At 43.1% G+C, this 23780-nt stretch overlaps 2 protein-coding genes across 2 annotated transcripts; both read left to right on the forward strand.

Annotated features, from left to right (window-relative positions):
* The first annotated feature begins 150 nt into the window (after positions 1–150).
* On the forward strand, positions 151–3687 carry polr3d (polymerase (RNA) III (DNA directed) polypeptide D). The gene is made up of 9 exons (XM_034541501.1): positions 151–281; positions 988–1150; positions 1248–1291; positions 1396–1550; positions 1664–1788; positions 2230–2425; positions 2554–2801; positions 2882–3034; positions 3224–3687. The coding sequence occupies exons 2-9, from the start codon at positions 989–991 to the stop codon at positions 3338–3340; spliced, it is 1200 nt and encodes a 399-aa protein (XP_034397392.1). The 5' UTR covers positions 151–281; position 988; the 3' UTR covers positions 3341–3687.
* A 513-nt stretch (positions 3688–4200) lies between these two features.
* LOC117736762 (glycerol-3-phosphate acyltransferase 4-like) lies at positions 4201–23656 on the forward strand. The gene is made up of 13 exons (XM_034542303.1): positions 4201–4378; positions 5078–5715; positions 8552–8621; positions 8712–9012; positions 14982–15056; positions 15147–15236; positions 19346–19439; positions 19547–19662; positions 19936–19991; positions 20086–20171; positions 20308–20436; positions 20629–20708; positions 22244–23656. The coding sequence occupies exons 2-13, from the start codon at positions 5548–5550 to the stop codon at positions 22350–22352; spliced, it is 1374 nt and encodes a 457-aa protein (XP_034398194.1). The 5' UTR covers positions 4201–4378; positions 5078–5547; the 3' UTR covers positions 22353–23656.
* The last annotated feature ends 124 nt before the right edge of the window (positions 23657–23780 follow it).

Raw genomic sequence — 23780 nt, forward strand, 5'->3', positions numbered from 1 at the left:
CCGAGTAAAAAAAAGAAAAAAGGAAGAAATGCTCCAAAGCCGAGATCATTATAATAATTATTCATACGAGAATTTAATGGATTTCAAGTTTGATGTTCATGCGGGTTTTTCTGCGCAGACCTGATCCACGTGAACTCACAGGGTGATGACACTGCGGAAGTGTCATGGCGCCGTGCGTCATGCCGAGTCAGAACCAGCTCTAGCATAAAACAACTTGTAATGACTCTTCTCTCACACGTTAGGACGTGATTTTGAATTTGGACATCCGAGTAAATCATAACGTAAGTATCCGGGGAAGCATATCGTGTCAAAAGTTATTATTGACAACGTTAAAGTGCAATGTTACTTGTGTTGTGTCCTTGTATTCGTGTTTTAATGTGGCCACGTGTTACTGCATTTTTGTCGTTGTTGATGTAATATCGTATCATTCAATATTGCGAGATATAAAAATGTTTAAAGTGATCATTGACTTTATTAGTTAAAATAGCTGTCAGTTGTTTGTGCCACTGAATTAAAACCGAAACTGTTGTAAAATAACCCATTTCTGAGAAATAGCTTCTGTCTTCGTTCAGAATAACACTGATCAATATAAATGCTGTAAATGAAACTACAATATGAATAATATGATAAGGTATTTAGTTTTTTTCTCAACAGATTCATTTCCCAGCACATGCACGTTACTTAAGTATAGCACTCTGAAGTCAATCTCATCTATGCTTAACTGTTAAGAAACTTTATGTATTCAATCTAGTGCAATGAAATAAGCTGCTCAGAAAAAACACAAATTACAAGACAAATTAAATACATCATCCCTGCTGTCCATTAGTTGAGTAAAGGAATACTTTTCAATACAAAATAAGTCAGTATATCTCTGTCTGTTCTTCTATCCACACTAAAACAATAATTCAGTAAAGAACCACTGAACTTGATTCATATTAATAATCATGTCCACGGTCTTTATTTATTTGTCATGCGTGTCCATTCTAGGATGGCTGATTCAAGCTCTGGCGATGCCAGTGGTCAACGTGTGCCGACCCCTGGAGGGAGCGGTGTAGGGATGCTGATGGGCCGTCGCCCCCCCACTGCCATCTCCACTGGCCGTCTCCCCTCAATGCGGTCAAGAGACCTCACCCTGGGAGGAGTGAAGAAGGTACGGTGCTATATCTCAGTGTTAGGAATAATTATTGTTCAGGATTGCTTCTCCTTTTTCCCGTTCTTAAGTATGATTTTTGTATTTTCTTTTTTAGAAAACCTTTACACCCAACATTATTGGCAGGAAAGTTAAAGACGAGTAAGTTCTCAACTGTTCAAAAGGAAAAAATTGATGTCTGAAAAGAAACATGGATTCAAATATCGTTTTGACTGTTGGCTAATAACGTTATTTTCTCATGACAGAACAAAAACAGAAGGCGGGCAGAGGAGAAACAGGAGGGATCTAGGCCGAGGTCGGGGTCCGAGAGATAGAGGCAGGGGCCGAGGTCGCCCAGAGGTCATCCAGTCTCACTCTATTTTTGAGCAGGGGCCGGCAGAGCTGATGGTAAAAAAGAAAGGTAGGCGTTTAGCTGGATGACCACTCACTCTATGCTGCTGTAGTTATAGTCTATATTACACACGCTTGATTGTGTCTTGTCTTTGTTGAATTGCCTCCGTCTATCATACACAGGTGGTTATGAAAATGAGAGAGAAGCTCCCAGCGTGGGACCTTCACCCATCATCAATATTAAAAAGGAAAAGAGAGAGACAGAGGAAGAGACCAAAGAGATACTTGCCAAGCTGGAGCGAGATACTGTAAGTCCCTTGGTTGTCATCTTTATTAAAGTTACTGTGAGGAACTCTCAATTGGTTATGAAATGGTCTCAGTTTAATATGGATGCTTCTATTTGCTGCTTACCATCAGCGAGAAGATTGTCTATCTATATAGTAATTCTCAGTGCTTTTCATCTGTGTCACTGGATTCTGCACACAAATTTAGACAAAATCATGCATGTTTATCAGAAACTCCTTCAGCTCAGACTCCAGCTGGGGCCTGTGGCAGCAAACATCCAACCAGGCGGACACAAAACCGGCTTTGCTGCCGCCTTGAACCTGCAGTCGGAACTCTAGTATCTGAAATACTACCGCTTTTGTCCATAGGGACCGCCAAAATCGTCACAAAATTAAAGTTCCTCGTGGTACCTTATTTCGCATTTTGCTTGAACTCACCTTTTCTTCTCCATTGCATTCTTTCAGTTTATAGATGACCCCCTCCTGAGGAGTGAGCGGAGGAGCTGCCCTGTTCAGCTTCCTCTTGCTGTATCGGGATGGGGATTCACAGAGGAATTTAGTAACGATACTCTTAAAATTGAGAAGGAGGAGGAGGAGGAAGAAGAGGAGGGTGGTGAACCCATGGAACATGCAGTGGATAGTAACAAGATAAAACTAGAAGGTGTTGTATCTACAGTTTCCAAGTCGGCAGCTTACATTATGTATGTTAGTTTGTGAAAGCAGGAAATAAATAATAAGCATGTCGTCCACACAACTGCTCTCTCAAAATACACTTTATCTCCTCTTCAGTAAAACAGGAGCAAGAGGAAACCGAAATAAAGAAGTCTGAAGGAGCTTTCAGGCCCCCTCCTCTCCCTGAGCCTGAAGTTCTTCCTGAGCTGCTGCATCGATGGAGTCTGAGCAAAGGGGAGGAGCTGTTCTTCATGCAGATGCCTGACACGCTGCCCGGCCAGCCTCCAACTCAGGAGCACAGGCCGGTGAAAACAGAGGTGCAGTCGGAGGATGGACAGTCTGTGCTTCTGAAAACAGAATCTCAGGTGAATATAGTTGTCGTCCACATGTCAAATACATGATGATCTTCTGGTAATGTGTTTGTAAGCCATGTTCTGACTTACAGGAGGAGGAAGCTGAAGACAACCACTGCAATCTGAAAGACCTGCGGGAGGGTCTTGTGGGAAAGATGCTGGTGCGGAAGTCTGGCCGGGTCCAGCTAATACTCGGACAAGTGACACTCGATGTGTCTCTCGGAGCATCGTGCGCTTTTCTTCAGGTGTGATCCCAGTATTGATGCGTATGTCGTCATACTGTATCTTTCTCGATACAGCGCAACTGGTGTTTTCCAGTATCATTTTTACAGGCCACTTCTGTTATTTTACAATAGAATAAATATGTATTTTATATCAATTAATAACATTTCTGACATGCTTTTTTCCCCCTTCGAACCCCCATGTCTTCTCAGGAGTTGGTGTCTATTAATTCAGAGGGAAGAACAGGCAACTTGACTGTATTGGGGAATATCAAACACAAAATGGTTTGCTCCCCAGACTTTGAGTCTCTACTGGAGAGCAATGCTTGAGGTTTGTCAGAGCAGTGGAAGACTGAATCTCCTGGAAGCACTTGTGGTAGGTCGTGATGTTGACAAAATGTTCACGGTTGGAACTTGACATCCAGTACAAGTATAATGGATGTTGAATGCGTTTGTGTTTTCATAGTGACTATCATATTGTATTGAAATACACTATATATAAATATGAAACATAACTGAGGTTTCCCTTTCTTCTATTGGACTAGACATGTTAATTCATGATTTGAAGGTTGAATGGTGTGCCAAATTTCAGTACCGTTTTCATTTATCTTTATCTGAGATGACTTGACAAGATTGTACATGGATGTAAATGTGCAAATAAAGTTTTTGTTATTCCAGTATTTGTGTCAAATTCTTTAAAGTATTTGTTCAATTCAAATTACAAGCAAAACTTAATTATCACGTACCTCTTGTGACCATGCAGCAGATACATTTTTTTTATTTGCTTAGGTTTTAGATATGTAAGATGGCTATCCACACTGTGGACTTTTGTTTTTACTGATGGAAGCATTGAAGAATTACTTTTTTTTTTAAATGTATTTTTTACTTAACAAGGGGACACCTTATTGCCCACCCTAATGCTCTTCTCTTCTTGAAAAAATGCTGGATCCTGATTTCACAATCTGCAGTCCATTGCACAATAGCTTTAATCCTAATTACTGTGTAATTTCTCTTTTTCACCCGTTTCATTTGAATGTATCCTTTGCAGCGTAATACGTGCATTATCAGTCGTGACAAAGTTCCTCATATGCACACCGGCTCATCAGAATATTGCGCTCCCAGTGGTCACACATTGTACACGTAGTTAAATGTTCCTGCAGTACATCATTTCGTCCGGTAGGTGTCGTGGTAGAACCGAGTATGGCGAGCCGAGGGCCGGTCGTTTCTAATACGTAGCCAGCAGCGAGCCGTCCGTTGTCTGCCCATGTTGTTCTCCGGGTGGAGTTTGGCTACAGTCCGCAAGACAAAGACAAGTGAGTCACCAGTGAAGCCTTACTGTACCGGCGCAGGGACGTAACGGGACGACAGGTTAGTTCGCTATTATCCAAATTAAACCACGGAGCGTTACATGTGATCTGTCGGAGACACTTGACGTTAGTACACGCAGCCAAGCCAAGCTTGTGACAAAACGGTTAACTCAGCACTTCGTGTAACGTTACACCGGGACGGTGCGCTCGAGGGCTGGGCGCGAGCTAGCTGGACGAAGTGGAGCACAGCGGTGGGGGTGGCAGGGCGTTAGCTCGGAGGCCAGAAGCTAACTGTAGACGCTAAATCACCCGCGTGGGTAAAGAAGTCTCGAGACGGGCTGCGGTCGTGCTTGTATGCTAACTGCCTTTGTTGCTGCCAAGTGATCCCCGTTAACTGCTGGTGGCGGTGAGCCGAGCTAACCCAGGGTGGTGTTCCTCTCGTTAGCACCATCAGGCCTCTAACGGTGTCTGCTTTGTGGCTGATAACAGTAAAGTCATCTTATTAACTTATCTGTCCCGTGGTATACATTACAAGTGTCACCCTGTTCCGAAGATTGGGGGTGTCCATTTCTTCTCGGAGAAGCTAGAGGCTCGTGCTAACTTCGCATACTGGTATTTAAAACCCCTTACGTTCAGAGGATGGCGACGAATGGACACGCTTTTGTGATTTGAATGACTCTCACGGCGTGTACTCTGGTCACGGGGGTCACGTTGCTGTGGGATGGATCACCCTGATCGTTTGTTTTGTCCATCTTTGCAGGTCCGTGTTGCTGCCGAGCCCCCGGATCTTCACCACAAGGGAACCACCTGCTGTGCCCAGTTCATTGTTTACATTGCTGTCACCAGCGGGAGGTTTTGCTCAAAAAGCAAAGGACATCTGCGAAAAAGGACCCAACTTTATTGCAGCGCAGTCGCTGTTAAAGACTTCACATTCCCTTTCCTGGGATTGAATTCAACTGAGTTTCAAAACAGTGATTGATGGTGAAAATGATGAAATTCATTGATATTGCCCAAGAGGGCAATGACACACTGGTCACTTCTACTTGTATCGATTCTCTGTTAAATTTGAGGAGCTCCATCCCCTAGTTATCTTGATGAAGGCCTTTTTCTGACAAAAGATAAGGGCCACTTGGGGCCAGGAGGTGAAGTGCTGTCGGTCCGCTGCCCTCTGCTGTGCCCTCTGATTTGAACAGTTTAATAGATTTCATCGCCCCCCAAAAAAACTTCAAGATGGAGCTCTTCTTCAACCCTTTCGACAACTTGGTGTGTATCCTGCTGGGCATCTCCTTCACTGTGTGGTTCACCCTGCTGTTGGTCTTCATTATCGTGCCGGCCATCTTTGGGGTGTCCTTTGGCATCCGACGTCTTTACATGAAAACCTTATTAAAGCTCTTTGAGGTAAGCGCTTGCTGCATCATGGCTCACTACTGTCTGTTTATTTGAAGAAATTAGGAAACGTACAGTTTTAACTGTAGTTTGGTTTTTTCATCATTTGATTACTTTTAAAGCTGAGGTGGAGTGCAAGCACTGTATACACACAATGAAGTCTGTCTCCAGGAGTGTGTATTTTCTTGCACAGTTTCAAACACCCTGTGGTTCAAAAAAACATTTATAGTAAAAATGTCATATCTGTTCTTCAAGGATGAGCTGTATTTGCTTTTCGTTCTGTCCGCCCCGAAGGTGTATTTACAGTTCAACTGTCCTTTTTGCTCTGGAAAGCAGTTACCTATATACAATACAACTTTTTATGGCTGTAATTGGTTGAGAACATTTTTTTAGAAATTTGACGGCCTCACATGTGAATTTCAGGACATTGGTCAGCTTCAGGCTTGAAGCTCGTCTTTAGCATCCGACCAGTGGCCATTGTATCAGTCCGATACAGATTAACACAACAGCCGCAGGGCCATTCTCCCCTTGTTATGTAACTGATGAAAACGGTAGACCAGACCTGTAATATTACTGACATGCAGTTTTTACTTTCTAGAAATGAGTTTGAATCCCCAGTGATGGCAGTAATGCATCAGCTGCATTGTACAATGAGGCCCAGTTTAAGATTTACCATTTGACTTCAGACGGTTATCCAGTTTCCCTTCTTCTGGTTTCTCTCGTGTATCTTCACAAGTAAAGCGGTCATCACTTTCCATTCTGCCCCCTGAGAGTAGGTCTTGTGCCAGAAATAAATGGACCAGTGGGAGATATAAGAGATGTTCTTAGCTCATGATTGCCGAAACGACCAAGAGACACAGAGAAAAGGTCAAAGGACAGATGCAGTAAAGACTGCGAACCTGGAGCAATGTTTTTTGGTTTGTACTATTTTAATGTGTCATTGCTTGCAACGGTCTCAATTGCAGGCTTGTTGAACTAAAACAATACAAAGTGTGTCTATGGCTTGATTAGGTGTACAACCAAGACCTCACCTACAGTGGAATTTTTGTTTTTTGCAATTAGTTGTGTTGCTGCGAGCCCATCGGCTTGACAAAGTACTTCTGCTCACTTAAGCTTAAGTTATTTGTGGTGCAATCCCACACGTGTAATGTATGAAACAAGGTAAAAACCTTGTTGGCATGCAGCTCTGGAGCCTCATGCTATCATGATGGATTTGCTTTGTTTTGTTCCTGCTCCCGGAGCAGCTCTCGGTGCTCCTTCTCTCTCCAGTCAAAGGATCTTGTCATCTGCAGCTGCTTGTGAATACGTTGATTTAGTATTTCAACTTGTCACAACACGATTTAAAGGTATCCTAGCTGTAAAAGAAAGCAAAACGAATGGTTGATATGCTAATAACGCTTAATGTCGTTAGTCATCAAATAGTCTGCTTTTCAGACCGTTGGCTGTCATTGTGTATCTCTGAAACATAGTTGCTCACAAAATTGGTTTCAAGTGGCCCAAATTCATAAAAGTTGTGTGTCTACATACATTTGAAAATAATCTGATTTAGAGATACAGGTTTTGAACAGCATGACTTCTGCAAGCAATGTAACTTTTTTTTCTTTTGCAAGTGCTTCAGGCCAATTCCAGTGTTTTCAACTTGCCTGCATGCCTACCATTACTGTGTTTGAGAATACTTACAATCATGCTTTCAGCTTTGTTTAACTTTACCCTATTATTGTTTGGTGCACTTAAATCTTGGAAGTAACCATGTGCTGTGCTATGAACTATATTCTGAGAGGGAAACACCTCCCAGTCCATAGTTTCCTGATATCTCTCTATCCTTGTCTTACAGCTAGAACACTGTGTCCTTTTCATGCCTCTCAGTTAGGGATGCACCAATACAGAGAGTTGAGCTTTGGGTATCGGCAGATACTGAGTACTGATCAAATACCAGTTATTAATTAATAAGCTGTTTGCCTCACTGTGTGAAGCAACTGGGATCAAGGCCACATCAGGCTTGACTTAAACTTTGCTTTCCCAACTTAATAAAACCAAATTGAGAACTGGTTCTCAAAAGTAAAATAAAAATAAATAAATAATTGCAACAAATGCATACATAGATCAATTTACTACATTTTTATTTATTATTATTATTATTATTATTATATTATAATTAGAGTAAAACGTACACCAGCAACTTGGTAGAAAACCATCAAAATGTACCGTTAACTTTTAATTAACCTTTTTTGAATGCAACAACAAATTGGTCAAAACTGTTAACAGGAATAAACATTCTGATATATAAAGTATATAGCCATAGAATCCATATTGGACCGATATCAGGGCATCCCTACTGTCATCGGACACCGTTAGCTCCATATTGTACAGTGAGAAGTGGCCATTTCCTATGTGGTCTTAGAACAAGGCTGTGGTCACAGAGAAGACATGCATATTATTGACTGAGGTCAACTTCTGAGAATTCAGAATCTAGTTTCCTCAACTTTGTGGAAGTTTTGCTCAATGATGGTTTACAACATTAACAACTACACTCAGAATAGAGAGATAACCGTGAGAAAAAGTGAGCTGAAACAGCGGGGACATTATCAAGGATTTGCTGTGAGTTTCTAGTATGTTCGATTTGAAAAAGATCGATATCACAACAGGTTGCTTATAGCGTCAGCTGGTTGCTACAGAAACTTTGTGGCTGTGCTTCCTTTTCTAAATGTTTTATGTCGGTGTGTTTTTAAATTCACAATAAACAACAGTCTGATGTGTGAGCAATTGTTATTGTTTAATTTGTTAATAAAGTAAGTTGAGCATCCTGAATTTTCATGTATTCTTACACACATTTCTGTCTTCATTATAGTGGGCCACACTAAGGATAGAGAGAGGAGCAAAAGAAAATAATCACCTCTTGTACAAACCCTACTCAAATGGTAAGATGTGCTAACTGTGTGCATGTTCAATCGGTGTAATTGCTTTAGAGACTAGTATTTCTGATATCCTTTCTCTCTGAACTGTTCCAGCCATCATTGCCAAGGAGCCCACCTCCTTGGAGGAGGAGATCAAGGAGATCCGGCGGAGCGGCAGCAACAGAGACCTGAACTCAGCCCCTGAGTTTGAGATGTCTGACATCTTCTATTTCGCTCGCCGAGGAGTGGCGAGCATCATGGACGATGAGGTGACCAAGCGGTTCTCTGCTGAGGAGTTGGAGTCCTGGAATCTGCTGACCCGCAGCAACAACAACTTCCACTACATCAGCCTGAGGCTGACCGTCCTATGGGGGCTGGGCCTGCTGATCCGCTACAGCTTCCTGCTGCCTCTCAGGTATTAGCCGTACCTCCAACATGGATGTTGTTTTATATTATATTAGGTAACCTCTACACACACATTGAGACAGAGCCGATGGATACTTCACACTTGTACAAGTAGTTTAGTTAATAAACTAAACTGGATCCCCATTAGCTGACGCCTTAGCGGCCGCTAATCTTCCTGGGGTCCACAGAAAGGACAAAACGTAATACATACAAACATGCAAAACATGACGTGAAACAAACAGTCAAAAAATAGTACAAACAGAACAATAAAAAATAAAGAAAGAAAGTACAGTCGAGGAGTAGGATGTATATTGTGCAGTACATCAGTCAAGTAGTAATGTTAAAATGTCAAGTGGTTAATGGCCTGAGGTGCGCCTTTTACTTGTTTTTTAAATGACAAATTATTACCTGTATGAGATATATGATGATGTAGTAAATTCCAAGCAGTAATTGCACAACAAATAACTACATTTGAGGAGGTTTTGTTCTTGAGGTAGGAGGTATCAAGTGACCTAAATTAGCGTTCCTTGTGTGATGGTTATGTTTGTTACAAGTATATTGAAACTGATTGAAGAAATATTCAGGTGTCTGATTTAAATACTACCTTTCTGAAAAACATGAGAAGGCAAGGTGAAGTTTAATTTCCACTGAGAACCATGACAGGCGAGAGTGCAGATACTGTATGCTGTATTAGTTCTTATTGAACACTGGAGTGCTAATCTGGCAGCTCGGTTTTGAACCAGTTGCCGTTTATTTATGTCCTTCTTAGCCACTGCTGACCATATGAATGGACTGTATAGCAGGTGAATAAAGACCAAGGACTGTACTACCTGACAAATAATAGTGTTAAATAAGCAAAGCACTTTCTTTTATCTTTATTATCTTTATCAATACATTTAGATGATCTTAGCCCATTTTTATTTGTACTCGTCCTTGTTGGTAGTGTAATAGTTTGTGTTAGGTTACAAGCACTGGCTACTGCAAGAAGCTTCTTCTTTAACGGACAGGTAGATAACCAATCAATATTTAAATCACCCACAAAAAACACTACATGGTTTTCATCACTAGATTTATCCAACATTTCACAAATTGAGTCTAAGCATGACATATTCGCACTAGGCGGCCTATAGCAGCAACCCACACGTATAGGTTTGGTTTGTGGCAGGTGAACTTGTAACCACAGTGCCTCAATGTCACACATCATTAAATCACCTTGTACTTTTACTGGAATGTTATTCTGGTCATAAAAAGCAACGCCTCGCCCATATCTGTTCCGGTCTTTCCTGAACAGGGTGTATCCATCAACCCCATATTCTGTGTTTTCAAAAGAGGGATCCAAATATGTCTCGGCAAGTATGTGGATGTTGTTTAGTTACATCATACAACTTCATGGATCTTATTTCTTAAGCTACACATGTTTACGTGAACTATCAGCAGGCCTTTGCCTGGGATATTAAGATTTTTGGAGCCCATAGTAAAAATGACACCAAGCAGTAAAAAGTTAGATGGCTTAATGACCCAACTCACTCACAGGATTGGTGGTATTCTCACTGCGTCGTTGTCTTGTAGGAGGATGTGTTATCAGTCTGTCATGCCAGAGATGAGCAATGTCCCCTCTCTCACACGCTGCCCTCATGACTGGCATGAGATCGCTCCTCTTCTTGCAGACAGCCTCCGTAAAGTCCTCGTTGATCAAAATGTTAGTTCCTTTTAGGTGTCTAGCATTTTGAAGAGCAGCTACTTTGTCCTTGTATCGAAGGAACTTGGCGACTACCGGCCGCGGTTTGTTGCCGTCTGCACCCGGCGTTCCCGTTCGATGTGCGTGCTCCAACTCAATGAATTGAATACATGAGCAGCAGAGAATGCGTGTCCTCCACATCAATGTTTGATGATTTTTGTCCATCCATTATCACCCGCTTATCCGGGGTCAGGTCGCGGTGGCAGCAGGTTCAGCAGGCCGACCCAGGCTTCCCTCTCACCCGCAGCACTTTCCAGCTCATTCTGGGGGATCCCGAGGCGTTCCAAGGCCAGCCGGGAGATATAATCCCTCCAGCGTGTCCTCGGTCTTCCCCGGGGCCTCCCACCAGTTGGACGTGCCCGGAAAACCTCTAATGGGAGGCGTCCAGGAGGCATCCTAACTAGATGCCCGAACCACCTCAGCTGACTCCTTTCGACACGAAGGAGCAGCGACTCGACTCCAAGCTCCCCCCTGATGTCCGAGCTCCTTACCCTATCTCTAAGGCTGAGCCCGGCCACCCTACGGAGGAAGCTCATTTCGGCCGCTTGTATCCGAGATCTCGTTCTTTCGGTCACGACCCAGAGTTCGTGACCATAGGTGAGGGTTGGAACGTAGACCGACCAGTAAATGGAGAGCTTTGCCTTCCGGCTCAGCTCCCTCTTCACTAAGACGGACCGGTACAGCGCCTGTTTTACTGCTGCAGCCGCACCGATCCGCCTATCGATCTCCCGCTCCACCTTACCCTCACTCGTGAACAAGACCCCGAGATACTTGAACTCCTTCGCTTGGGGTAGGCAGTTTGCCCCCACCTGGAGGGAGCAATCCGCCGGTTTCCGGCAGAGCACCATGGCCTCAGATTTGGAGGTGCTAACTCTCATCCCTGCCGCTTCGCACTCGGCTGCAAAACGCCCCAGTGAATGCTGGAGGTCACGGTCCGAGGAGGCAAACAGGACCACATCATCCGCAAACAGCAGAGAGGCTATCCCGAGACTCCCGAACCGGATCCTCTCCGCCCCTGGCTGCGGCTAGATATCCTGTCCATGAAGGTCACGAACAGGACCGGTGATAAAGGGCAGCCCTGGCGGAGGCCAACACCCACCGGGAACGTGTCTGACTTACTACCGAGGAGACGAACACAGCTCCTACTGCAGGCGTACAGAGACCGGATGGCCCGTGCCAACGGGTCCGGCACCCCATACTCCCGCAGCACCCCCCACAAAAACCCCCGAGGGACCCGGTCGAAAGCCTTCTCCAGGTCTACAAAGCACATGTAAACTGGTTGGGCAAACTCCCAGGACCCCTCCAGTAATCTTGCGAGGGTAAAGAGCTGGTCCACTGTTCCACGACCGGGACGGAATCCGCACTGTTCGTCCTGAATCTGAGGTTCGACAAGCGGTCGGAGCCTCCTCTCCAGCACCCTGGCATAAGCTTTTCCCGGGAGGCTGAGCAGTGTGATACCACGATAGTTCGAGCACACTCTCCGGTCCCCCTTCTTGAAGATGGGAACCACCACCCCGGTCTGCCAGTCCATGGGCACTGTTCCCGACCCCCATGCGACACTGAAAAGGCGTGTCAACCAAGACAGCCCAACAATGTCCAGCACTTTCAGCATCTCAGGGCGGATCTCATCCACCCCTGGCGCCTTGCCACCAAGGAGCTTTTTGACTACCTTAGCCACCTCTGCCAGGGATATGGGTGAATCCACCCCAAAGTCTTCCGGCGCTGCCCCCTCTCCGGGGGACATGTTGGCCGGGTTTAGGAGTTCCTCAAAGTGCTCTTTCCACCGCCCGACGATGTCCCCAGTCCGGGTCAGCAGTTCCCCCCCCCCTGCTGAGAACAGCCTGGGGTAGACCCTGCTTTCCCTTCCTGAGCCGTCGGATGGTTTGCCAGAACTTCCTTGAGGCCAACCGAAAGTCCTTCTCCATGGCCTCCCCGAACTCCTCCCATGCCCGAGTTTTAGCCTCCGCGACCATCGTCGCTGCAGCCCTTTTGGCCCGCCGGTACCCGTCAGCTGCTTCAAGAGACCCCTGGGCCAGCCAGGCCCGAAAGGCCTCCTTCTTCAGTTTGACGGCTACCCTCACCCCCGGTGTCCACCACCGGGTTCTAGGGTTGCCGCCACGACAGGCACCGATGACCTTCCGGCCACAGCCCCGAGCAGCCGCGTCCACAATAGAGGCTTTGAACAAGGTCCACTCGGATTCCATGTCCCCAGCCTCCCTCGGGATTTGTGAGAAGTTCTTCCGGAGGTGGGAGTTGAAGACCTCCCGGACAGGATCCTCTGCCAGACGTTCCCAGTTCACCCTCACTACACGTTTGGGCTTGCCAGGTCTCTCTAGCCGAGTCCCCCGCCATCTGATCCAACTCACCACCAGGTGGTGATCAGTTGACAGCTCTGCTCCTCTCTTCACCCGAGTGTCCAAGACATACGGCCGCAGATCAGATGATACGATTACAAAGTCGATCATTGATCTCCGGCCTAAGGTGTTCTGGTACCAGGTACACTTATGAGCCACCTTATGTTCGAACATGGTGTTCGTTATGGACAAACTGTGGCTAGCACAGAAGTCCAACAACAAAACACCATTCGGGTTCAGATCGGGCAAGCCGTTCCTTCCAATCACGCCCCGCCAGGTTTCTCTGTCATTGCCCACGTGAGCGTTGAAGTCTCCCAGGAGAACTATGGAGTCGGCAGGCGGCGCCCTTTCCAGGACCCCTCCCACCGACTCCAAGAAGGCCGGATACTCCGAAATGCTGTTCGGTGCATAAGCACAAACAACAGTCAGAGCCTTACTCCCCGCAACCCGTAGGCGCAGGGAGGCGACCCTCTCGTTCCCCGGGGAAAACTCCAACACAGCGGCGCTCAGCCGGGGGCTCGTGAGTATCCCCACTCCCGCCCGGCGCCTCTCACCCTGGGCAACTCCAGAAAAGGACAAAGTCCAACCCTTCTCCAGGAGCTTGGTTCCAGAGCCCATGCTGTGCGTGGAGGTGAGCCCAACTATATCTAGCTGGTACCGCTCCACCTCCTGCACCAGCTCCGGCTCTTTCCCCGCTAGTGAGGTGACGTTCCACGTCCCTAGAGCTAGTCTATGCTGCCGGCGATCGGCCCACCCAGGTCTCCCGCCTGGCCCGCCGCCCGGTCTACATAGCACCCGACCCCGATAATTCTCCCTGCGGGTGGTGGGTCCACAGGGTGACTGCTGCTCCATGTTGTTCTTTCGGGCTGAGCCCGACCGGGCCCCATGGGCGAAAGCCCGGCCACCAGACGCTCGCCGACGAGCTCCCCTCCTGGGTCTGGCTCCGGGAGGGTGCCCCGGTTTCCCTTGTCCGGGCAAGGTGGCTACAATCCGTGGGCTGCTTATCATCAGGGTTTGTTGAACCGCTCTTAGTCTGGGCTCTCCCCCGAGACCTGTTTGCCTTGGGAGACCCTACCAGGGGCTGACGCCCCGGACAACATAGCTCCCAGGATCACTGAGCCACTCAAACTCCTCCACCACGTTAAGGTGGCGATTCATAGGAGGAGGATGATTTTTGTGTTGAACTAAATTCTGCTTTTGGTTTTGATTAATAAACCTTAAGATTATCACCGGCTGCGTATGGTTTGTGTCTGCTACGGAACACAACAGTAACACTAAGTGTTGCCACATGCAGTGAGTTGAAGAGGGAGTTCCTCATTCAGGGTCACAGGGACAGTAACTCAGTACCAAGCCTGACTGGCTCACTTCCAATTGCCAGTGGGAAAACCAAACAGGCCACCGTTGCACAGACAGACATCATTCTAGTCTTCCATTCAGTTAATAGATTTTCTCATTCTTGTCTTGAAACCATCACCTCCCTAGATTTGGTCTAATCCATGTCCAATTTAATCATCACCTTCTCCAACCTGGATGATTGGTTCATCCAGATTAAGTCAGCCTGTTGGCCTGTTTTAATCATCTCCTAATATGCCTTCCTGCAAGTCTCAGTGAGGGGGGGGGGGTGTTAGCAGGTCCGTCTTTCAATCAGGGGGTTAGCAGTTCAAACCCTGCCCTAGTCGATGTGTCCTTGAGCAAGACACTTAACCCTGAATTGTTCCCTGTAACTGTGTCTACGATGTATGAATGTAACATGATTGTAAGTCGCTTTGGATAAAAGCGTCAGCTAAATGTAATGTAAAATACTAATTAGTTTAACTTTGAAACCCAAAAAGTGGAATGCTCCAATCTGTCTTTTACAGAAGTGTGACCGACCTGTTTGTCTTTCAGGGTAACGCTTGCCTTCACTGGTGTCGGCCTCCTTGTGTTCCTCACATGTGTTATTGGGCTGCTGCCAAATGGAAGGTAAGACTGCTGGTGTGTTTTTTTATTCATCAAAAATAAATAGATTTGGCACTCAAAGTACATCATGCTTTCGTATGCCCCTTCTTGCAGGTTAAAAAACTTCCTCAGTCAGAAAGTTCATTTGATGTGCTACAGAATCTGTGTAAGAGCTCTGACTGCCATCATAACCTACCATGACAGGTAAGGGACCTTCGCTCCGACGAGTAACTTTAATCGGGTATAAACCCCGATTCACACTGTATTATTAACTGTATTATTTGAACACTGCAGTAGTGGACTTCCTAGCAAACAGTCTGTATCAGACATATTGTGTAAAAGGGAAGATGGAGCACATGTGGGAGTTGCTTTGATAGGCTCTGAAATACTTTATACAAACACACAAGACATTCATAGGAGCGAGACTGGTTTCCTTAAACCATACACACTAAACCATTGGGACACACGTACTTGTATATATTTAATTTCATTGTGGCTTATAAGCCACAATAATATGCAATGTTTTCCTCCTAACATAGAGGTTCTTTGCAATGTTCCTACACTACCCAGTTCGATGACTTTGCCATCAGTTGATCAGTCTAATAAAGGTTTGCAGGTTAGGTGCTGCTGGTTGATTGCACTTCTGTTTTTGTTTTTTAACACTGCTGCTTCAGTGTTTCCCTGCAGTTGCTGAACGTTTTGGTAAATTACTTTTTTTCTGCCTTTTTGTCTCAAGTTCTCGCTGAAATTATTATTATTGTTGTTGTTTTCCTTTTACGTAATAACTTATCACATGTAGCCACATTTCTAGCACTTAGTTAAGTTTAAAAGTCGGTTACAAACATCCTGTTTAATTTGTACACGCCGCTGCACTGATGCTCACATGTTCACTCTTTTGGAAGTAAATGCATTTCGCAAACAAACAAAAAAAAGTAGAGTCAATGGTATAAATGTTATCTTGAAATTGGATGTTGTAAAGAATTCTGCTTTTGGCAAATCCTTTTTCCAGAAAGATGTTACACAAGGAAACAATTTTTTTTAAGAGAAAGCATGTTGCAACTCGTAGCTTTCCGAATGACATGACATTTGAGCTGAAGTTACCTTCTAAACTACTTTGTTTTTGATTGAGACTTCTCATACATTTGTATACAATAATAACCCCTTTGCTGCTGTAATCCTGTAGATGTCCCCACTGTGGGACTAATAAAGGAGTATCTTATCTTATATAAAAACACCCAAGCCACTCAGACGTTGCTCATCTTCTTCACATGGTCCAGTCATTCTTCTGCAGCAATGCTCGTGCTGTGACAGGAAAGGGGTCTATGTGATGTTACATAATGCCAAATGAGTTATCTTTGGAGAAGAGAAACCGGGCCGCGTTAGCACTTTGCTAGTGAGCACGCAGAGTGTCTGCATGAAAGGGAGGAAGCCTGAGGTTAGACTGTCCACACATTCATCCTCATTGCAGCAGGCACATGAACCCAGGTGAAGCACACAGCCCTCGTCGGTAACACTCTCCTATACACACAGCTGTGGCACACTCAGTCAAGCTACACTCATTACACAAAAATAAGACTTAGAATAATACTTCTACTACTAATAATGTGCGTGTAATAATATCACAGTTGTGTTAGAACAACCCATCTCACTTGGTTAAACACTGATGTACAATGTAACAAAAGTCCACCTTCGTATAAAAGTCTCCATTTGCAGACTTGCTGTCGTTCGTCCAATCGTGTCAACCTGTTTCAGTCTCTGCAAACACTGAGTTATAGTTACTGGTTTTGCATCCTTCCATTTCACAGTTCATATCATTTGGCAATCAATACAAGTATCTGCAGTATAAACCTCCGATCTGTGCCACGTATAACTTATGGTATAGAGCCTAACACAATTAACAGTTGATCAAAGGGGACAGCCACTCATACATTTTATGAATTTCCTCTTTAACCCTTGAATTATTGGGCACTACCAAATAGGGTTGCAAAGGGGCGGAAAGTTTCCGGTAAATTTCCGGAAAGTTTCCGGAAAGTTTGCTCGGGAATTTTGAAAGAAAAAAGTTCTTTTGCAAAAGCATATAACAGGGAACTTAAATGTAGTTGAGAACAAGACTATGCACGCCTAGCTCAGCTGGACCCTGAATGCAGCTGGTTGGGAACATTGTCTGCCAGAAACATAAACATAAAACGTTCTGTTGTTTTTGAACGTCTTTGTCATCAGTGTTGTCTGAACGTTTCAGCCCTATGCCTGGCAAGTGTGAGAGCGCCGAGTTGTGTAGAGGCCAAGAGCGGTATTGCAGACAGAGATTTCAATTATAGCTCGCAACATATTGAAAAAAATAACTGAACTAGTTCATTTTTTGGAGCTGTGAACTTAGTTCAACATTTTGAATTATGAACTGAACTAGTTCATTTTAAAATGTGTGAACTATGAACTGAACTAGTTCATGTAGAAAGTGAACTTTCCCAACACTGTTTGTCATTACCTAGCATATTGATTACTTGGTAAACTGAAGCCATGTTCATTTTAATACCAAGTTTATTTGTATAATAACTAACTTTTTACAGCAGTGACAAGGACGTTGATAAGGTCCAGGAAGAAAGCATTTAGACCTGAAAGGATTCAGGGAAAAACACCCCAAAACCAATTTGGGTTGGGGGGTGGTGATCACAGGGAATACACCTTTTTTATTCAACGTTCATGTTTTTGTTGTTCGACGAAAGAATAAAGTTCTACTCACAAAATGTCAAAAATGTCATTTTTAAAAGTTGTATTATAAATGTTTGCATGCATGTCTGCTTATGACAAGGTACATACAGTTAAATTACCCCAAAATTCCCAGTTTATTCCCGTTAATTCCCATTAATTCCCATATATTCCCGTGGAAAGTTTCCAACTTTGAATATTCCCGGAATTTTGCAACCCTACTCCCAAAAGATGCGCTGTCTCCTATTTTTACGAAGTTTCTCCAACGAAATGCCACAGAAGGTTGTTTCACACACAAATAAATGATCTTCAATTATAATGTATAATTCCAATTCCCACTTGTTCTTGATGTTCCAGGTATTTTGTGAGCTATAAACCTTTTGTATATATGAGTCATTGTTTTTTTTTTTTTGGAAAGAGTTTTTTCTACTTTACTAATGAAGTGGTCTTTTATTTCATTTGGTTTTTTCTGACCAACTCTTTCTTTATGACTTGTGATGCAGTGTCTTAGTTGGCGATACCTATACAAGTAATTAGTTGGAAGCGTAAATTGTTCTTGAAGATGGTTGTTCCCTCAAGTAATTGGTTGATTGCACTCAGACTTCTGTCAAGTGTGTGTTTCTCCATTTATTTTCAGCAGTACTGATTAGGACTACAGCCATCTTGTTTACTTAAAACACAATGCTTTGAGCCTCTGAATTCACATACAGTATCTATTCTACAAGCACACGTTTCACTATCATGAATGGATTTAAGACCGTGCACCTGTGTTATGATCAAAGTGCATGTTGTTGGCTGTGACATTGTGTTTAAACTAGCAGTCAGAATTTAAGAGGAACTGCAGATGATATAGTAAATGGAGCTTGTATAGAGAGGATGGGCACATACAACAGGATGTGGAGGAGGAAGTTGATGCGTTATGTATTTGCTAATCAACTGTAGTTTATAACAACTGTTGTTTTTGCTAACTGCAGGACAGACTTGACTGCATTTGTTATAACTACATTGGAGATTGAGATCAAATGACTTTTGTTAGTGAGATTATAAAAATAAAACTAGTTACTTATTTGATTGTGAAATTGCATGATTATTTAGATTTTCCTTGTCATTAATGTGCAGTATTTAAAATTAGAAAAGTAATGGACACTCTTAAAATAATAAAGATATTTTATTGTCACTACCATGTTACACACACAAGAGACACCATTATAAAGAAGTTACTAATAGTAAATATTTCTTGGGGCCTTCTGAATGTCTGCCATCAAGGGCTGGCGTGTTATAACATGTATTCCTCTCTTCTCTCGGGAAGGAAGTGTACAGGAAGTGTTGCTCTCTCTTTTTGAGATCTTAACTATCTTTGTAATATGGACTCAGTAGCGTCAGGTCCTGCACGCTCTGGGGGTCAAACCCTTTATAATATCTAGTATGATGTAGACACATATTTTAATGGAGAATATAAAACAATTACGTAGCTTTGTTCAATGTCATTTTGTGCACAATCTGTGTATTTTGACACTTGCTAACATTGTTGCAGTTCTTGACAATGAATCCTCCATGAAGTGCATTCATGATACAGCCTAACAGTCTTTCTGTCGCAACTGTTACAGTGAGAATAAACCCAAGAATGGAGGTATCTGTGTCGCCAACCACACTTCACCTATTGACGTCATCATCCTGGCCAGCGATGGCTGCTATGCTATGGTAATTACATTGCTGCTTAGCAGGAACCTACAGAAACATTGACACTGGTCACTTTTTCCATGGCAGCTGACAGTCTGTTGAAACAATGTTTGTGTTTGTGTTGTCAGGTTGGCCAAATTCACGGTGGCTTGATGGGGGTCATTCAGAGGTCCATGGTCAAGGCCTGCCCACACATTTGGTTTGAACGCTCAGAAGTCAAAGACAGACATCTGGTGGCCAAAAGGTAGCATTACAACCTTTGTTTGTATTACATCTTTTGTTATTGCATTTTTACCCCTCAGAATATATATATATATATATTTGTTGTTGTTGTTGCATTTAGTAAGAGTTGTTACACATTTGTGGAATGTTGGAATTTCTTTAATATAACTTGTGTAACCAAAATCTAGCTTTTCTGGTTATAGTTGCTAAATGGTTCTTTTGTAACTTCTAATTCTGTGTCTTCAGAATCTGAAAGAGATTTTTAATTATAACCTAAATACAACTTGTATTGCAGATTAAGTGACCATGTTGAAGATAAATCTAAACTGCCTATTCTCATTTTCCCAGAAGGTGAGTTTGTTCAATTATCTGGTACATGTATGAAGACCTTTCTGAAAAATGGCCCAGTCTTATTTATTTTTCTATGACTATTCTAAATTCCCAGGTACCTGCATTAACAACACATCAGTTATGATGTTTAAGAAGGGCAGTTTTGAGATTGGTGCCACAGTCTACCCTGTAGCCATTAAGGTGAGTCTTTATTTTCTTATGTGATATGTTCTTTTACCGGCTACATCTAAATTTAACCGTTAACATTCTTTTTTAACAGTTTGTTGAAAATTACACTCTTATCGATCAGTCGTTCTACTGTGTTTGATCCTCACAGTATGACCCCCGATTTGGAGACGCCTTCTGGAATAGCAGCAAGTTTGGAATGGTCAACTACCTTTTGCGTATGATGAGCAGCTGGGCCATCGTCTGCAGTGTGTGGTACCTTCCTCCCATGTCGAGAGAGGTGAGACTCCATTGTTAACTCGAGGCTGCCCAACAAATAATTTTTCTATGATTGATGATCAATAAACATATTAACAGCGCAATTGTTTTGTTTTATTCAATTCAATTCAATGAATTGTTTTTAAGTTTTTTAAGTTTTTTCTTATGACCACTGGTTTGCCTTTGTTATATTTATTTAAATCTTCTCCAACAGGAGGGGGAGGATGCTTGCCAGTTTGCCAATCGTGTAAAGGCAGCCATAGCCAGGCAAGGCGGACTGGTCGACCTCCTGTGGTAAGAGGACACCCATTCAGCTCAATAGGGTTGTCACAATACCAAAATTATAACTTCGATACGATACATCCCATAAATATTATGATACCCGATACTTACGCTATAATACCACAAATACGATACAATACTGGTATATATTTATCTATATTAGTAATAAATAAAACCTCTATATGGTTCCCTTTTTTACCAGCTTGTTCCTGCGCAGCATTTTAAACACCTAATTAAGGCATTAATATTAGTATTAGCCTACTGTAAGATATTAATGAAAACTACATGGTGTCATCATAGCATTGATTATACACGACTATGTAGGCCTATTGTGCGTATCTGATCAGATGACTACATAGTTCCTTCCATAAGTGTGAGCAATTGTGGAGTTGCATCATTTTACAGATGTGTGTTTGAGGTGAAAAAAAAACCTTGGTCTGTGTAGCTTTGAAACAAGTGTTTTTGCAGACGGGTCTCTGTATGTCAGTGGGCTTTCCTTCACTGTCTGCAATGTAGTCAATGTACTTCCAGATTTCACTTCTGGCATCTATTTTTCCAAAAAGCCGAGGATGGTCGGCAAAAGCTCCGGCACTTGATGCCATGTCTCCCCAGCGATAACCCATACCAGCGGTGTGTGTTGAATGGATAGTTGCACAGGTGTAGTCAATAATATTATCAGCAACAGAGTCCAATCTAGTAGCCCTAGTATAATGTGTGTTTATTCACTGCGATGGCTTATCGGGCCTCTTAATGGAGCTCGGCCATCGTTAATGACATTGTTTCCACCTGTGGGTGTCCTGCTACGACTAGTTAACATACCTGCCATGAGACAGGTCAATATCTTGCTATTACTATTCTTGCAGACCCAAGCCTGAAACTTGTGCCTCAAACAAATCAATGCAAAATGCTGGAAATATACAAGATCTTGTTGACTATTCAGTTTTTAAATAATGGTTGCTGCAGTATTTCTGCTGGAGTTTCAACTCAGCAGTTTGAGCGAAGTTATCATTCCTTTCCTTTGACACTTTTATATGAAAAGTTACTGCAACCAGTTTGCAATAATTTGAAGCTCTCTCAGAATATATGGTATTGCAGGCGACAAGTCACTGCTATTATCTGTTATTGTATTAATCACAACCTTTTAAATATTTTAATTCAGTCTAATATCCTCATCTTTTGTCCCAATCACTGACAATGACAATTAGAAACAACTTACAATATGATAGAGCCTTTTTACAGTTGTATCTAATAAGATTGTTTATGGCTGCATTAATGTTTCAGTGTTCTGTTTCCAAGGCCCTGCTTTTGTGTGTGCTGACATACCGCAATTAAATCGATCAGCATTATTGCATTAATGTAGCGTTACTGGTCACACCTGTGCTTTTTGTATTTTTTGCAGTAATTATGCAGTTTATATATGTACACTGCATATCATGTCTGTTACTGTGTCAAAACATTTGAAATGCCTTTCGCTGCTTAGGCAGAATAAGCAATAGAATATGGGTGAATTGTTTAATTGTCGTCACTTATTTCCAACTCTTTTGTAGGGATGGAGGATTGAAGCGAGGAAAGGTAAAAGATACCTTTAAAGAAGAGCAGCAGAAGCTGTACAGTAAAATGCTGGTGGGCACCCAAGAGGACCGCAGTCGCTCCTGAAGGACCTGTGTGGAGGTGGACTGGACCAGAGACCCACTTGGGCACCTCCTGACTAAACAAGCAGTCAGCAGTGCTCCCTTGCTATAGAAGCTCTTGGGACTGGAAAATATCTCTCTCTGATGTCAACAGTACTCCATTTGGCTTCCTTGGTCACTGCCTCAGCCAGGCTTGTTCAGTTAGCGTTCTTGTTGCGGGTCATTCTGAGTCTGCTTCCCTTTGTTGGAATAACTCGACTGAAGCCCTGCTTGCATTAAAATGAAAATAAGGTACGCACAGAAAAGGAGCGTTGTCTTCCTTGTAAGCAGTCTTTTGTGGGAAAATGTGTAGTATTATCTATCATTGAGTTACTGTCTTTGTTTGGTAGTTTCAGCTTTTTCATTTTCATTTAACTGTCATGTTTGTATCACACTGTCTTAAAGTTACAGAGCTGAATATACATGGGACATAGCAGAGTTATTTTAGATAAGAACTAGTTTGTTCTAATGCTAAAACCGTGACTGAGTTGGAGTTTTGCATGACTGGGTTGTGCCCATGATTTGGGGCTCAATGCCAGATTTTGTTACATTTCAGATATTTTTATGGGCTTTTTCCAAGAGAAAAAAACTTGTATTTTAAGCTTTTTGTTTTACATTAAGACTTGTATCAAAATAATTGGTCACTGTATGAGTTACATTTCAGATGAGCTCTTTATATGTTGTCTGTTTCTTCCATGGAATGTGGAAATTCTCACATTGTGAAATTGAAATAGTGCACCCACACTTACTCGGATGGGGGTTTGTGTATTGATGCAGATATTCCTCTATGTTAAAGCAAATAATGAAGCATAACTGAAGTGAAAGGGTTTAAAGTGCATTCAGAAAGAACGTAGGGATGCTTTTAGCGTTGCCCCTTTTAAAGCCCATTGCACACAGGTAGTGACGTTATGACCATCACAATGGGTCTCCTGACTAAAATATTGTTACGATAATTAGCTGATACGTACTCCTACTAATACAATCCCTAACCATCCCTAGCCATCATGTTCTAAGTTGGCTTCCTGCTCATGCAGAGACCATCTTGCCTATTTATTTTAAGCGAACCCTAAAAGCCATTGTCTTTATTACCACCCTCTCCATCAGTGATATTTCGCCCATCTGGCAGCCTCTTCAAGGAGAGTGCTTCTGTACAGTAGTCTGGGCTCCCCATTAGGCTGGAGTTGAGGTTTCCCCCTGAGGTCCTCGTTCCTCTAGTGTACTGTTATCAGGAAGTCATTTGGGTTGTGTTAAATCTGTTCATCAAAATAAATGTTCAAGAATGTGACTCGACCTTTGACTTAAGTTTTATTTTGTGCTTCTTCCACTGTTTATTATGTTTGTTTTCCTCTGATACAGGCACACGGTAAATATACAGCAGCATATGAAACCAGAAGTCCCATAACATGGCTGCAGG

Source organism: Cyclopterus lumpus, chromosome 9 (genome assembly GCF_009769545.1).
Source record: "Cyclopterus lumpus isolate fCycLum1 chromosome 9, fCycLum1.pri, whole genome shotgun sequence".
NCBI lineage: Eukaryota > Metazoa > Chordata > Actinopteri > Perciformes > Cyclopteridae > Cyclopterus > Cyclopterus lumpus.